The sequence below is a fragment of the Heterocephalus glaber genome, unplaced genomic scaffold (assembly GCF_053883595.1).
Source record: "Heterocephalus glaber isolate CG9 unplaced genomic scaffold, H.glaber_assembly_v1.0 deba00001497, whole genome shotgun sequence".
In the NCBI taxonomy this organism is placed as follows: Eukaryota; Metazoa; Chordata; class Mammalia; order Rodentia; family Bathyergidae; genus Heterocephalus; species Heterocephalus glaber.
The window spans coordinates 31,443,150-31,460,844 of record NW_028258320.1 but is presented as its reverse complement, the minus strand read 5'-3'; the positions used below and the strand labels follow the sequence as shown (position 1 = coordinate 31,460,844).

Here is a 17,695-nt window from a genome sequence, read left to right as displayed (position 1 = left end):
TTACTAGAGTAACAAAGTTAATATAAAATATATGTATGATTATATAGGAGACTGATGAAGTTGGCTTACAGGATCTGAACTGGAAAAGTCCCAGTGACCCTCTGTCAGATGAGACAGAAGAATCTAAAGTGACTGCCTGTGCACTGGCGAGGTGGGGGATTCTAAGGTAGAAAGCCTAAAACCTCACTACAGAATCACGAGTGTGAAACTGTGCTGCAAAACCGAGAAGTCTTGCATTGGAAGGCTTAAGTCTAAAGGCAGTGGCAAAGATCAGACTCCTCTAAAGAAAGGGGAGAATTCTTATATCTTTCTTTATTAATTCCTGTCCGGCTATGAGTCTATTTGTTGGAGCCACCCACATACAAGGTGGGTCTGCTCTCCTCAGTTTGTAACGTACATGACAATCACCCGCAGACACACCCAGAAATGTACTAATCTGCTAGGCAGTTTTTACTCAAGTCACCTTGACATATCACACTTATTGAACATGCCATTGCACCCTCAGCTTCTATGAGAACAATGTTTTACATTCACATGCGAGTGAGCATGATTAAGTAATTATCTTTCTCTGTTTGGTGTGTATCTCTTTACATGCCTGTTATATGCTGGGCATTCATATGTGTGCTTGACAACACTTGGGAAAAAAAACAATGCTCTGTAATTAAAGAGTTACTATACCATATCCTGGAATCTGTTATGTGATTTAAAAATAAATATACCCATGTAGTTCTTACATTGCCAAAGAAAAAATGTAATGTGTGAATAGAAATATTTATGTATTTGTGGAATAGATGAAACATGAGAATGTGAGTAGATGAGTGTTAAAACAATTTTCTATTTGTTAAACCTTCTAGTCCTCCTTCTTGTCTATATTCCCTTTGATCCTTTCTGAAATCCAGTCACTTTCTGCCTCTGCTCATTTCAGTTTCACTTTGTGAAAGCCAGTAAAATGTGTCAAACACAAAAAGCAGTCTTATGCTTTCCTACAACTTTCTTAGAGCCACTTCATTATGTTTTTCTTACAGGTGATTGCAGCTGGCATTTTATTAAGTATTTTTTATTTTACAGTATGATTTTCAGTCTGTTATATCATTACTAAAAGCCCAATTGGTAAACAAACATCAAATAATTTGACTTACTTTTATTTCAGCACCCTAGTCTAAATAACTAATATTATTCTAGTTGCCATTCACCACCACATCTTGAATTATCAATGGTTTAAAGTGATAACAATTTATTAATCAACCATGCCACAGTTCATTGCAAGTATTCCATCTGAACTGCCTTTCATCTGATAACTCAGGAACCAAGGCTCTTTCTCCTCTGTGATGTTACAGTTCTCTAGGTCCTCAGGGGTTTATCATTTCTCCAGACGATATGGAAGAAGATAGAGGAGAAAGAAAATTCACATTGTGATTATTTATCTTGAAATAGATGTACATTACTATTCTTATACTTCTGATTGGTCTCAGAAAATTGTCCTTATAAAATATAGCTCAGCATGTATATGGTATAAAAATAGTTGTTGATGAATACATGATAGTCTCCATCAGAAACTTCAAGTATTTAAATTTTTTTCCAACTGTTACTGTTGTGAATTACAGATATCAAAATCCACTTGAGGAATAAAAGTGGGGGAATCAAATTTAATGGCATTTTTTAACTTTTCTACTTTTTAACTTCAATTGAAAAACTTTTAATATGACACATAAAGCCAAGAATCAATTTTGTGCCTCAATTTGCATATTAATTATCAAGAAGCTAGGTGTACTTATTCACAGAAATAAAACATTTTCTAACTTTTGAGAAGATAAGAAAAATGTCCAATATGTCCTAGTATTATCATATAGTGTTACTTTGTCAAATCACTGTGGGGCACTTGATTGAAATTCACCTAATTTTTAATTTGTAAGATGAGGTTAGATTCTTGGTTTCCATTTGAATATACAATGTATAAGTTCTTATTTTAATAATAACTCATTTTAGACTCACTGAGAAAATGAAGCAAAAATATTACTTGATACTATTTTATATTATTGTGAATATCTAGGTTTGTTTTCTCGGCTGTCATATGAAATCAATACTCCAAGAGAAATTTTTTACTATTTTTTTTACTATTTTTTACTATTTCTTCACAATATGAGAAATAGGATAATCTTTAAACATTTCTGTTTTTCTTTTCTTTTTCCAAATTGAAGGAAATTCAAAACAGTAACTATTTAAAAATTAGCTCTCAATGAAAAGCTTACTTGATGACTTTTTGAATGATCTTAGTTATGGATTTATATCTTCATCTTACCATATTTCAAAGTTGTTTTATTTGAATAGGTTATATGGCATGAAATCCTTGGTGTATAGGGAGATATTGCAGGGAGTTGGTTGGTAGATGGAGAAAATGAGCACAAAATAAATTGATCTATTGATGCATAGTTTTGTCTAAAATTGTTTTACATATCTTTTAACATAGAGTACCGTTTCTCCTCTATCAGTGAGGCAGTGTGTGACATCGGGCACAAAAAAATCTCTGGTATGGACATTTCTGAGACAGAAGCCCCAGACTCAGAACTTCTCTATTTTCTAACAGCATCACATATGTGAAGCATTAGTTGGGAATTACTTTTCTCATTCTTGTAGACAAAGAACTAACCACTCAAGTGCTAGGGAGAAAGAAAATTCAGGTTTAAGAACAAACACTAAAATCTCAGGAGATATATAGCCCCTTTGAATATCGTTCAATATGAGCTATGAGATAAGAAAAAAAATGAATTTTTTAAATAATTTGATATATGAGTACTTATCTGGTCAGTGTTCTTGATTTCATAACATTTTGTTTAAGAAGAAAAGAAAAAATAGAATCTTTGGGAATTAATAAAATAAAATGTAAATTAAAGGATTACAATTAAAAGAGATGAAAAAAGTAGAAATGGGACAATATTTGGAATTACAACACATTTACATTCTCAAGCTTATTTGAGAGTTATTTCTGACATATTGAATGAGAAATTTTTATGTGTTTTAATGGCACCAATAACATTTTATTTACTAAGTATATTTCTAATAAACTCAACAATATAAAAGATAGATTAATCATAAAAGTAACCCAACATTAAATTTCTTCTAAATGTTTATTCCAGAGCCTCTTGATTTCATGTTATATGTGAGGTTACATTTATTTATGAAATAAGGGTTGCTTCTCTTGTAAATTTTGTTTTATGCTGAAAGAACAGAAGAAAAAAAATGGATACAAAAAGTCACACCTACCAGGTAAAATGTAAGCAGGAAGTCAGTAGTTGTCTTTAGATTAGCCACAGCACAGAGAAAAGAAGTAAAAATCAATATTGAAGAGTCAGTAATTTGTGGAAAATTAAAATATGAGTGCATTCAGTATGATAAATAAACACCAAATTGCTCATCTTATATCCCTGGCCCAAAATATTTACAGATACAGAAAGCATGCTAACTTCAAATCAACATAAATTTAATAAACAAAGATGTTTTTCCATCCATGTGAATTGTATGTTTATATAATTACCACATATGAAAATATTGTGGTTTATAAAAATTATTATTCAGTGCTGTTCCCTCCTGAAGAGATGTTTCATTACTGCAGTGGCAGAGTTCTCCATTTTTTAAACTGACAAGCCATGAAGTATTAGAAAAACACTTCAAATAATTTACTTCAATTTTTCCAGTTTAAATGATAATTTGGTAGTGTGAAATTCAGCACTCTTTACAAAACACATATGAAATTGCCTATGAGCTAAACTATACTCAGAATTAAATTTTAGATATTATGGTTAATACTTCATAATTATTTTTCATTATTTATTTTGTTTCTGTTTGTAAAAATGCAACTTTTATTCTAAAATTATAAAATAGGGAATTCATCTTGTCAGCTGCTTTTATTAATAGAAATATTTTGGTCTTTGTAATTATTAGAAAAAATCCGTATCTGATTTATCACATAGAGAAGACCTCATCTTCTGATCAATTTTCTTATTTTCACTTTTTTTGAAGATGTGCTCAGATATCTGTTTCCTGCTCTGGTGATAATATAGCTAGATCACACTTTCTTGATATTTTTCACCACAGGACTTTTGAATTGTAAGACATTTTATAAGACAAAAAACTCAGGTTACTCCTGCAGTTTTACACCAATTGTTATGATGTTGATTTTTTCCTCTAAGTTTCCTTTCCCTGACTCATCAGTTACTATATTTTACCTTCATTTTTCTCAATTAACCCAGTATATTTTTCTTTCTCCCTTTGTTTTAGGGCTTATTCTGTGTTTAGCTTGCTGGTTTGTGAATTCTCTAAAAATTTTATTAATTTGTTCATGAAATAAATCACAATCAAAATTAAGTTGCTGAAAATTCAGATAGAATTTTGAGAACACTTCTCTTAAAACTAGGGGCATTTGACTTCTCTCCATGCCTTAATCAAAAATCTAAATGGTTTGGTGCTATAGGATGGTGTATTTTGTTTGCTTTAGTTTTTAAAAAACTGAGTTATATCTTACAATTCACTATTGCATATGTGAAATTCAATGACATTTAAAAATTCAATTACACAAAATTGATTAGAATCAAAATTTAGGAAGTTTTTATCATCCCCAAAAGAAATCTCTTGACCATTTGCTATCAGTCATTCATGCTACCCCAAGCCTCAATTGTGGATTTTCATTTTTCAAAAATGCATATACTTAAAAGCTCTTATGATCTTCTGTCTCCAGATCTTTAGATTTAGCATATTTTTAAATTTCATTCATATTGTAGCCATTCTTTATCAATACTCCATGCCTTCTTCCTTATCCTCCCACCACCACCAAATAGTATTCCACTGCAGAGACATAATTACAGTTTGTCAAAGCGCGAAGAACCGCCACCACCACTACCAGGTCACCGTGCGAGATCCGTGAGGGGACGGGCCACACACCTGTCTTTGCGCCGCTGGTTGCCTGCGTCCTGGAACTTGTTCCAGGAAACTGTTAAAACATGGTGGATTACTATGAAGTTTTAGGCGTGCAGAGACATGCCTCCCCCGCAGACATCAAGAAAGCATACCGGAAACTGGCACTAAAGTGGCATCCAGATAAAAATGCTGAGGATAAAGAAGAAGCAGAGCGAAAACTCAAAAAAGTGGCTGAGGCATATGAGGTGTTATCAGATGCTAAGAAACGGGACATTTATGACAAATACGGCAAAGAAGGATTAAATGGTGGTGGAGGAGGTGGAAGTCACTTTGACAGTCCATTTGAGTTTGGCTTCACATTTCGGAACCCAGATGATGTCTTCTGGGAATTTTTTGGTGGAAGGGACCCATTTTCATTCGACTTCGTCGAAGACTCATTTGAAGACTTTTTTGGAAACCGAAGGGGTCCCCGAGGAAGCAGAAGCCGTGGTGCGGGCTCCTTTTTCTCTCCCTTCAGTGGATTTCCATCCTTTGGAGATGGATTTTCTTCGTTTGATACAGCATTTATTTCATTTGGCTCCCTAGGTCATGGTGGCCCCACTTCATTTTCATCCACGTCATTTGGCGGCAGTGGGATGGGTAACTTCAAATCTATATCAACTTCTACTAAAATTGTTAATGGTAGAAAAATCACCACAAAGAGAATTGTGGAGAATGGTCAAGAAAGAATAGGAGTTGAAGATGGACAATTAAAGTCCTTAACGATAAATGGTAAGGAGCAGCTGCTATGCTTGGATAACAAGTAATTCAGGGCACGCATTTAACAGAAATGTTAAACTATTAACAAGCACCATTTGAGGATTATTTGAAGGAACATTTTGAGGAACAAAATGAACCATTTGAGGAACATTTTTTGAAGATCTCAAACGAACTCAACTTTCATTATAACTGTCCCTAGTCTAAAGTATTTATAAATAGCTCATCGGAGCCCCTCTTTGTCATAGACTTTTGAGTTTATTGTTGGGACTACACAGTAGGACCATTTTTTGTCTTTAAAATTGTTGTAATCTCTGTATGCACTTTTTTTTTTTATTAAATGTGACCCAAGGTAAGCCTTGACTCTTGAGTAGCGCTAGGACAAGATTGTACTCTTAACACCAGCATGGATTTGCTTTCCATTGTGTTTGAAATGTGAACCAAGTAGTGACTGCCTGCTGTGAAGCTAACTTTGCCAGGACTGAGTCCTCCACAGAAATAATTTCCACTTTTTCAGTATTTAATAATGAAAGATACTAATGTATTAATGGTAATAACATTTCTGGTTCATTACAAATTTAAGGATGTTTTCTAGTTGTGCATCGATGCTGGCAACTTAGTAAAGTTTTGACAATGTTTAAATGTGTAGTGTTAAACTTAGGTGTATAAAAGCTGGTAAATTGGGTCTTTGTCATTTGCTTTAAAAAAAAGAAGAAAATAAATATGAATGTGTTTGTGCATTCTTTCTGGAGTGGGATCTGCAAAAAAAAAAAAAAAAAAAATTACACTTTACCTGTTCACCAGTGGATGGAAACTGAGGGTGTTTATGTTTATTTCTACTCTAATTAATGCTGCTAAGACCTATCACATACAAATGTTTATGTGGATGTATGTTTCTATTGATTTATATGTTGAAGTAAAATTTCTGGTTCATGCAGTACACTTAAAAATAAATTATGTTTAACAATTTAGGAATCTGCTAGCAGAACATGGTGGTGAACATCTGTAATTTCAACACTTAGGAGGCTGAGGTAGGAGAATCACAAATTTGAGCCCAGCCTGGACAATATGGAATGAGATGCTGTCTCAAAATAAAAATAAAAAAATAAAAATTAGAGAGGAATTTTGCTCACTGCAAAGGACTAGGTTGAACGTTTGATATAGAAAAATTTGCTTTCCAAAGTAACGGTACTATTTTTCACTGTATAACCTCACCCACTAATATATGTTTGGAATACAGTTTAATTTATTAGAAAGAATAAAATCAACAATGGTATAATTTAAATAAAATTGTATATTTATATTTGGCACTCTATATTAAAATACATGAAAATGTTCTTAATTTTTATCCAGAAAGATTAATATTGAGTTCATTACATAAATATATTATAATTCACATTTAAAATGTTTTATGAAAATATTACCACACCAACATCATCCTTCAATGCATACATTAAGTGTACCATCTTGCTGGGCATTGGTGATGCATACCTGTAAACAGACTGAGGCAGGAGTATGGCTGTGAGTTCAAGGCCAGCTTAGTCTACATAGTCTGTTCAAGGCCATTTTCAACTACATAGAAATATCTTGTTTCAAAAAACCAACTCCCCCCAAAAAAGTGTACCATCTCGTCTACTAAGTATATGGCAATTAACAATGTCTCTTTCCATATACATGTTTTTCAGTATAGAGAAGAAAAAAGTAAAGCCATAGTCACATACCTATCTATTATTTTTATTACAACAATTGCATAACTTACTAATTACAAATAGTATAACCTTTTTATTTTATTTCTCACCATTTTAGGAAAGCTTTGAATGAAGAGTTCTAACTTGGGCATCCTAAATGGTTAGTTATAATACTGGCTGGATTGTAGGTGTCTAATCAAAGTGGTCACCTGGGCTGTATTTATAAGAGAACTCATCCACTTGCCTGACAATTGGGAATTCACCTGAGCTACTGACTAGAGTTCCTACATATGTCCTCTTTAGCATGATTTTCTGAACATAGTTGAAATTCTTATATGGACCTTTGGCCTCTTATATGGAACTGACCTTTCCTGGAGCTGCTAGTATTCAAAGTCAGAAGGAGATAAATTGATTGGTAGCACGCACGCACACACACACACACACACACACACACGAATAAACATGTATGCAGGCACACAATGTCAGAAAAAAATCTATACTATATTTATGGTCTTGTCTGACCTTATGTTATCTTGCGTCTTTCAGATCTTTTTTAATGATTATAAAAGCATTCCTGAATTTGACCCAGATTCAAGAGAATCAAGAACACTTTTCGACAGGAAGACTGTCAAAAATTTTGGAAAAAGGTTTCAAAATTGCCCGACTCATGGTGGTCTTTAATTATGTCAAATGGATTAGTTTCAAAATCACCAATGGGATTAATAAAGCACACTTTTCAGTGAGTCATGGATGTGTGATTTGGGTACAATATCTAGTCCCTTGCTCCTTCTTCTCTGATGCTGTTCCCCTGCTCTACTTCCCAGCTACCATGAACTAAGTAAGCAACTTTGCTCTGCTATGTCCTTCTGCCAAGATGTTTCTGCCTTGGAGTCAGGGTACTATGAACAGAATTACTTGAATCTGTCAACCAAATCAAACTTCTCCTCTTTTAAATTGTAGATGTTGTGTAATTTGTCCAAAGAACAGGAAAGCTGATCAGTACATACATCACCACCATCACCCCACACCATGTCCTGGGCTGACTTTTGAGAAATTCAGAAATGCAGAATGACTAGTTTTCTTTTAATCCCTGGACACTGAGAACTGGTTTAGAGAGCCCGAGTTCCAGTTGTTCATTTTAAGCCCACAGACCCTCCTGTGACCAGTAGCCACCGTAAAACAGCACGTTCCCTGGCTCTGCTTATCCATAAAAGATTCTGGTCAAAGTGCCCACGTGGTAACCTTCTCAGGACCTCTCCTGATCAGGAAGTATTTTTTTTCTTATAGTTCTAATGAACACTCTCCTAGCATCCTCCATTTGGTCCACAATTTCATTCTTCGATTTAGTGAAGTAACACTTCAGTTTTACAGTTTGTACAGAATTAGCTGTTTCAACAGTACACTGGAGGATAAGCAAAAGGTGCAGTGAGCTAGTAGAATGGGAGACACAGCTGAGATTTAGGATTCAGAAGATCTTTTTGGAGAAAGGAACCTAAAATAGTCCTAAATAATAAATAAGAATTTAAAATATAGATAATTAGAAGAGAGCAATATGTGAATAATCTCAAGTAGGAATGAGCTCCGTATGCTGGAAGATTACTGTGACAGAAATTACTGTGAGACTGGCAGGAGATGAGATTATTATATAATTCCATGTATGTAGAAATATATCTATAAATATTCATGTAATTATACATTTGCATCTATATTAAGCTACATATGAGTTAATATTTATTTCTTCAACTCCAGGATAGTTTACCAGTAAGTTCAAACTATAATATTGATAAACTTGGCTCCAGACATACATAGTTGATCATTTAATCAACTATTAAATTTCAATATACATATATAAAGGTACCATGATTGTAGAAGCACACTTTCATCAAAAACAATTTTGTGGACTATGGGTTCTTTCTTATGACTTTTGTTCCATAGAATTTACATATTTACAAAGATACTTAATTCAGCACCTATCCCCATAAGTACTGATGTTCCAGAAGGTTGTTTATATATTGCTAATATATTTAATATCCCATGTCAAATCTGTTTTCCTTTATGTGATCTCCTAAATTCCAAAGTATGTTGGGTTTTTTTGCACATAATAAATTTTAATTTTATGCTATAAATTGTACAAGAGTCAACAAATACATGTTTGATGTTGTGTATCAATCATTATAACTTAATGCTGAAAATGTATCCACACTAGAATTTCCATTTCATGTGATCAGTTCTCACTCCTCAAAACCATAGCAGCCACTTATGCTTTTATTGTTTCTAGTTTTTCTTTTTTCAGAATGTTACATGAATTTGAATCATCCTGCCTCAAACTGGCTTCTCTTACTTCTCAAAATACATTTAGGATCCCTTCCAGTATTTTGGAGATTTAGTCACAAATTTTCCCATTGTTATTCATTAATATCCCAGAGTATAGATATACCACAGCTTACTATTCATTTACCCATTGATAAGCATTGCATAATTGTTTCCTTATTTTGTTGATTATAAATAAAACTGCTATAATATTCCCATGTAATTATCTGGATTAGCAAATGATGTAAATCAAAATTTTGTATGTACATATGGGGGTAATCAATCATGGAATTTTAAGATCTCTAGATAAATTGAGATTGGAAATTTTAATAAATGAAACATGTTTGTATACACTTCATTTAATATACTGAAATTCTGTAACTTTATTATGTCAACACCATCATAAAAATTCATATAGCTAATATATAATTTCTACTAGATATAATCATTTCTTCTTTGAGGTGAATCAATCCTTAACATAGAAAGAATTTATTTATCTGTCAGCTACTCTACTATTTACATTTTCACTTGGTGTGAAGTTTTTACATGTTGCTAGTCAAAGTAAATGAATAATCTTAGGAAAAGTAGGTACACAACACCGCATGCCATCTCTCTGTTACTATTTATTCTACTTCCCTTCTCTTTTCCCATATTCATTCCTCTAAAGTGTAAGATAGTTTTAGTGTTAGTTGATTTTGAAGGAGTCATTAAGAATTAATATTCTGACCACATAGTGAATCCCTGGAGATTTCCCATCTAATTTTGCAAAGTGCTTTAAACACATCAGACTAAGAAAATTTTATTCCAGAAATTACTACCTTAGGTCATCCATTAATTCCCTTACTCATTTATTTATTTAGTCTTCCATTCAACAATCATTTATCATCTACCAAATTTCAAGAACTTGCTAGATATGAGGACATCATTTATTTCACTAATTGTAACTAGTGGTCAGTCACACACACACAAAACCAATTTAAATATATTTCCCAAATCATCTTAATAATGAATCTTTAGTATTTTCTAACTGATGAATTCTATTATTTTTCATTTTATAATCAATCTGAATTTACTGATAATAGAAAAGTAATACAGGAAGTAAATGACTAATATACATAGGAAATTATTTTGTGCAACTAAAAAACAAACTATTAATTATTATTTATCTGATTAGGTTATAATCCTCTGCTCTACTGATGCCTTTCTATAATTCAATTACTTATTCTTTTTCATCTTCTTTATATACAATTTTTCTTAGAGTGTATTTTCAAAGAAACCATGGAGAGTCTAGTTGGTTGTAAGATAATTTAACTTAAGCAGATTATTTTTCAAATTCTGAAGAAAATCACCTGTCTTCTATTATTTCAGCTTTCTAATTGCCAAAACTAAAAGGCAAGGTCTGTGATACTCTTTACACATTTCAAAATTCACAGTCCATAATTTTAAGGATGTCTAACTGAAGTAGTGTTCAGATGTTGAGCAGTAATTCCCTACACTAATGTACTGATAGAAACTTTGAACAAACTTAATCTTCAACAATAATGCATATTATTCTCTGAAATGAAAGAAATTATAGTTGAAATTCTACATCCACTGAAGCTATCATGATTAATTGAAAGAAATCTGAACACTTTTCTTTTTCTTTACCTGGAAAACTTAATAGACTCTAATGACAACTGCAAGTGTGAAGAAAATAATCCATATTTTAATCACTATTTTCATGAATCCCAGATAAATAAACATTCAACAATCCAATGCTCAAAGGAAGCATTCTGGATCTAGAAGCTTCAGAATTAGAGAGAATATCTAGTTAATGGAGATATTTCTTCAGAATTCTTTTAATGCTGCATTGAAGCATGCTTTTCCTATGTGTTTTTATTTGTGGTGCCCTAGTTCTCTGGAACTGCATTAAATGATTGCATATGGCATTTATAAAGTATTTATGGATTTTTAAATACTTTTTCACATTATTTTATTTAATTTTGATTTTCATGAATCAGTTGGTGGAGAATCTTGGAACCCATGTTTCCTGAGGAATTTAAATATTTTAGTTATTAAAAATACTTATTTCAGGTATTTCATACATATTTCACTAATGAGGAAACTGAGATTTTGAAGTGTTACAAGTGATTTAAATAGTAGGATGTAGAACAGAGACTCAAACTAACCTCTGTGTGGTGCTTAATAACCATAGTATATTTCTGTAGAAATGCACCAGTTTGGGTGCTGGGAAAACTGGATATCCACATGCAAAAGACTGAATCTGCACCTACATATCTTACTATTTATTAAACTAAAGTCAAAATGGGTCAAATATATAAATGCTAAACAGGAAAACTCCATCTGCCTAAGGTAAAGCTGGTAAAACTTTTCAAGACATAGGGCAGGCAAAAAATTCCTGAAAAGAATCCTAGTGGCACAAGAAATAGTACCAAGAATCAACAAATGGGATCATATCAAATTTATAAAGCTTCTGCACAGCAAATGAAACAAGTAACAGAGTGAAGATACAACCTACAGAATGGCAAAAATTTTCCAGCTACTCTTGGAATAGGAATTGATGTGTAGAATATATATAAAGAACTCAAAAAATTTAGACCCTCCATAATAAAAGGCCCAATAAAAAATAGCCAAGTAAAATAAATAAACACTTTTCTGAAGAAGTAAAAATGATGAATAAATATGTGAAAAACTTTTCAACATCTCTGGCCACTAAAGAAATGAAAATTAAAACAATACTGAGATTTCATCTTACTCCAAAAAGAATGAACATCATCAAGAGATAAAATAATACAAACACTGTCAAGAATTTGTGGGGTGGGGAGGAATCCATCTACATTGTTGATGGAAGTGTAAACTAATGCAATCATTCTGGAAATCAGTAGGGAGCTTCCTCAGAAAACTAATACTAAAAATTCCATTTGATCCAGCCAATCCCTCTAGGTATCTTCCTGAATGAGTTAAAGACATCATATTAGAATGATACATGAATACCTATGATTAGAGCAGTATAATTTATGAGTTAATTCTTGCAATCAGCCAATATGCCCAGATGAGAGGATAAACAAAATGTGGAATTTACACACAATAGAGCATTCTTCTGCCATAAAGAAGGATAAACTTGAGGCATTCTCAGATCAATGGATCAGACTTGAGACCATAACATTAACCACTTAACAGTTTACACTGAGTATGTTGCTTATGTGCTACCTCAACCATTGTTCCAACAGGTGTCATTTCAACCAGCTGATCTTTATTTTCAGGAGATACTCTGATACATCTGTTTATTTTATGTCAACTTCTTTTTGCATACATTTTAATTAGAACTTTGTATTTGTCTTTGATATTTGTTTCTAGTGAAATCTAATAACATGTTCGGGTTATTTTCTTTTACTAACTTGTGAAAAATAACATATAATTTTGTGCTACAATCTATATAAAAACCCTTATAATAAGTACATTAGATATAATTTTTATACTTCTCCAGAACTCAGTCATATTCTTTTACTATACAAAATGGACACATTTGGGATACTGAGACTGCATAGGAAAGAAATATCAAAATATGTGCAATAGAAAAAACTGAAAAAGGAAGAAATGTTAGAATATCAGAGAGGAAAATTCTGTGTTATGAAGTGGAAAGACCAAAAAGACTACTCCTTATTGTTTACTATTCATAATACAGAACTGATAGACTTAGAAGAAAGAAAACAAAAAATTCCAATAGTGGTCAATGATTATAATTCTGTGGGTGGTGTTGACAGAGTTGACCAACATCTAACAAGCTATCCTGTAATCAGAAAGTGAGAAAAATATTATTATAAAATATTTATGCAATTTCTAGAACAAACAATACGGAACTCATTTGTTGTTTATTCAAAACAAGAGGGTTTAAAAGTCATTTACAATTTAGATTAGGTATGATAGATCAAATAATTAGAAAAAAAAATGGATAGTGTAATGTCAACCAGGAAGTCCATCATCAATGACTTCAACACTATGTTTATTGTGTAGACATTTTATTGATATTATACCACCCACTCACAGAGAAAAAGAAAAAGCCAACATGACAGTGTAAAGTTTATTGTTCAAAGAAGACAGTAATGCAAACAGAATTCAGAAAGAGACTAGATGCTTTTGTTTAGTTTGTAATGTTGCACTGTGTGTTGAATGCTTTAAGATATGCTATACACAGAAAAATTAGTGAATAAATTTGATAAAATTGCCATTTTTATATTTTCTATTATATCATCTTATAGAAATTAATGAAAATGTAAGTTTTTGTTATCCTGCATTTAAATAATTGGACTGGTAAGTGGTTAGGTTAAATAACTCAAACACACTGTCATATCTGACAGGTGAGGTCATTACTGGTCCTTGTGATTTACTCTCCTTTCATCCCTCCTCCTCTCAGCTCATACAGTATTTAGATGGCCCCTTCCTCTGCAGACCCTCCTATGAGTTATCTCATAAAGACATTCTCTTACTATTACAGCATCTAGACACCAAGTGATATTGTGTCTTCCCTTCTAAGGCCCAAATCTCTTCCCCATCTGTCACCTATTTGGACATCACTCTCTATAAACATACCTGAACTCTACTTCCAGATTGTGTCCACTTCATTTCCCAGAATCTAGCTCCTATCATCAAATAGCAACTCCTCTCCTTTCTTAGCATACTAGGATATTTCCACCTCTGGGTCCTCAACTTTGCTCTCCTTACTAAAGCCATCTTCAAACTCATAAAGGAAGACCCTGCTGAGCCCTTAGATCACAAGACCTTCCCTCACTCATCCTTTTAGACTTCAAAAGAGGCCCTAAAAAGAGCACCCACTTTGGCCAACCCAGACCTCAATCAACCCTTCAGCCTTCAGTAGAGCATAGGAGATGTGCAGTAGGATTACTGACAAAAGGTCTCAGGCCCTTCTGATCATGTTTCTGTCTGAGCAGCTTAACCCCAATGTTACAGCCTGTCTGCCATGCCTATGGATGGCTGCTGCTGCAGCCTTGCTACACCTAAAAGCATTCAAAATCACTAGAAATCCTCCACTCACCTTTTACTTTTCCCATAACCTTCAAGGATCATCCTACCTCTCACACTTTCTTTCTGCCCCTCGCCTTCTTCAACTCTATGCATTTTTCCTAGAAACACCTAGAAGTCAATGTTTTGTCCTTTTCAGCATAACATCGCTCTATTCCTTTTCTAAATGCCTACAATATCAGGATCTCACCACCAAAGATAAATGGTTCCTAAGTCAAGAAAAGCTCCTCCTTTCTGCATTCCAGACACACACCATACTCTCATGCTTTCATAACAATTTTCATAACAATTTTTCCTAACCTGACTACTTGAACCTCTCATTTGCTTTCACTCCTGGAAGACTCTCCTCAAAACCATCACCAATCAATGCTCTGTTTGCCAGTCAATCACGTCTCAGGGCTACCGAAAGCCCTCTCCTTTCCCCACATATTAAACACAAAGTTTCTCCCAACTCAGGCCTGGAAAATTGATTTTACCCACATGCCATTAGTGCAAAAGTTATGATATCCCTTACTCTCGGTCAAAACCTTCACTGGGTGGATGGAGGCCTTTCCCATAGGCTCAGAAAATGCCTCGGTCCATGTCAACTCTCTCTGAACCAATAATATCCCCCAGTTTGGCCTTCCTACCTCTATTTAATCAAACAATGGCTCAGCTTTCATTAGTCCAATAAAACTGTAATACCCCCTACCAGCTTCAATCATCCAAAAGGGTAAAGAGAACTAAGAGCCTCCTGAAGGCCCACCTCACTAAGTTCACACTACAGCTACATAAAAACTTAGTTGCCCTGCTCCTGATCACTCTCCTTCTCATACAATCTGTTTAAGCTTTTGTATGGCTGCACCTTTCTGCTCAGGCCAAACCTTAACCCAGAGGCCGGCCCCATCAGAGGCTATCTCCCAGTTCTACAATAAGCCCAAAAAGAGATATGACATGCTGCTAGACATCTTTTGCCTTCTCCAGACACCCAGCCTTATAGAGATATCCTGGCAAACAAATTGGTCCTGTTTACATTTAAACCCCAGTTCACACAACCTAATTGAACAAAACCATTTCTGGTCATCACAGCACCCTGACTGCTGTCCATCTATGATACCCTGTGCAGTGGGTATATCACTCTTGGGTAAAGCTGCATGTTGCTGATAACTCACCTGACCCCTCCTTGTGAAAGTCACAAGTAATCTCTCTTACTTCCCTCAGGTTGCCCAAGATTCCAAAGGAGACTTAAATGTGTTGCCCCTGCCTAACCTGCCACTTCACCCAGAGGACGTTCATCATTCAGTCTGCTTTGATTTTACTTGGTTTGACCCTTGGGCCTCCAATCTGGGTCCTTCCTTCCTTATGTAGATAGATTTCCTTTTTCAGGGCACTTTGTGTGACTTCTCTCCAGAGCAGATTGAACTGTTTTCCTTCCTTCTTGCTCTCCTCTTATTCAATGAGTGAGTATTTCTAAATTCTCCTCCTCCTCCTTCCATCCCCTTGACTGCTGAGACAGAGAGAGATTCCCTGGGGAAGAACAGATTTCTCTTCGTGTCTGACCAACCACATAGATGTCTGCCTTGGCCATTCACCCATGCTCCATTATGGCCCTCAGTCCTAGCTGGAGACATCCGCTGTCAACCTTGTTGCGATTCTCATTACCTTTCTCTATTCTCCATGAGAAATTCCCATCCCTCTAGTGCCCCTGCCAGCCTGCCAATTGCCATTAAATACCCAATATGACAATGTAGAGACCTATTACCTCCCTGACCTAGTATCATTCCCTCTCCCAAGATCTTTCTGACAGCCTCAAAAAAATAGCTGACTTCATTCTTATCTTACAGATCCAGATAGACTCCCTGACAGCAGTAATCCTCCAAAATTATGGGAACTTAGATCCTCTCACAGCCAAAAAGACTTATACATCTTCCTAGGAGGGACATGTTGTTCTATTTCAACTGTTCAGGCATAGTGCAAGATGCAGCAAAAAGGCTAAATAAAAATGGCTTCAGAAATTAGATAATGCCTGTCTAACTCAGACTAATATTTGGGGCTGGGCCTCATGGCCCCTTCCATTAACCGGACCTCTTGTCTCTATTTGCCTCCTCCTCCTCTTCAGTCATGCCTTTTCAGGGTCTTTTCACAATTCATACAAAATTGAAATCAGGCTTTTACCAGTCAATGTGACAGATGTTAGTTCTGACTACCTCCCTATACCATCCCATCCCCCAAGATCTCTCCCAATTAAGATGTCTGAGCTGCCCACATGTCCTGCATGAAGCAGCCATGTTAAATCCCACCCTCTCCCCTACTCTCTCCCTTTTCTTTGTAACAAAAAGAGGAGAATGTCATGCTCACAAGTGAGGTCATTATCAGCAGGCATGGTAGGAAACCACAGAAAACAAAGACTGTAAATCATGTTCCGGCTGCTGCAGTTCTAGGAAGCCTGATGACATCTACAACCAGTGCCCACCCCAAGGAGTGTTACCTCACTCTCTCCACCCTCAAATTCCTCAAGGCAGAAAACTCCTCCTGTCCCTTTTAAAACTCTTGTTCTTGTCTTGCTCCCTGCTGGGTTCCCTTTCCCAGACTGGGCTACTTTATGTGCTCATGCACAAGTGAATATACCACCCTCCTTACTTGCAAAAAGGCTGCCCTGAGGGGTCTCTCTGCTCTTCCACCCCACCTCTGTTACATACACAACTAAAACATAAAGAGCAAAATAGAAGACAGTGGGAAGTAGGGAGATATATTTTTTTCAAGTGGGAAAGGGATCAAGACATGGTGGAGGTGAAGAAGGGAGGGGCGGGGAATGAAAAAGAACTGGATGTGTTATGCACATGTACCATTTTCCCACAAGGAAGGTAATCATTACATACTACAAACATGTACTATTAAAAAATTTAAAAATTTAACACAGAAAAAAAAATAAAACAGAAGAACATCCTTCAGGCCTATGTCATATATTAGTCCTAAGGAATGTTTCACTTAATGGTTCACAATAAGTGACA

At 34.7% G+C, this 17,695-nt stretch overlaps 1 protein-coding gene across 1 annotated transcript; it reads left to right on the top strand.

The window, feature by feature from the left end:
• Positions 1-4,975: 4,975 nt before the first annotated feature.
• LOC101702249 (dnaJ homolog subfamily B member 6) lies at positions 4,976-5,717 on the top strand. The gene has a single exon (XM_004858310.2). The coding sequence runs from the start codon at positions 4,995-4,997 to the stop codon at positions 5,715-5,717; it is 723 nt and encodes a 240-aa protein (XP_004858367.1). The 5' UTR covers positions 4,976-4,994.
• The last annotated feature ends 11,978 nt before the right edge of the window (positions 5,718-17,695 follow it).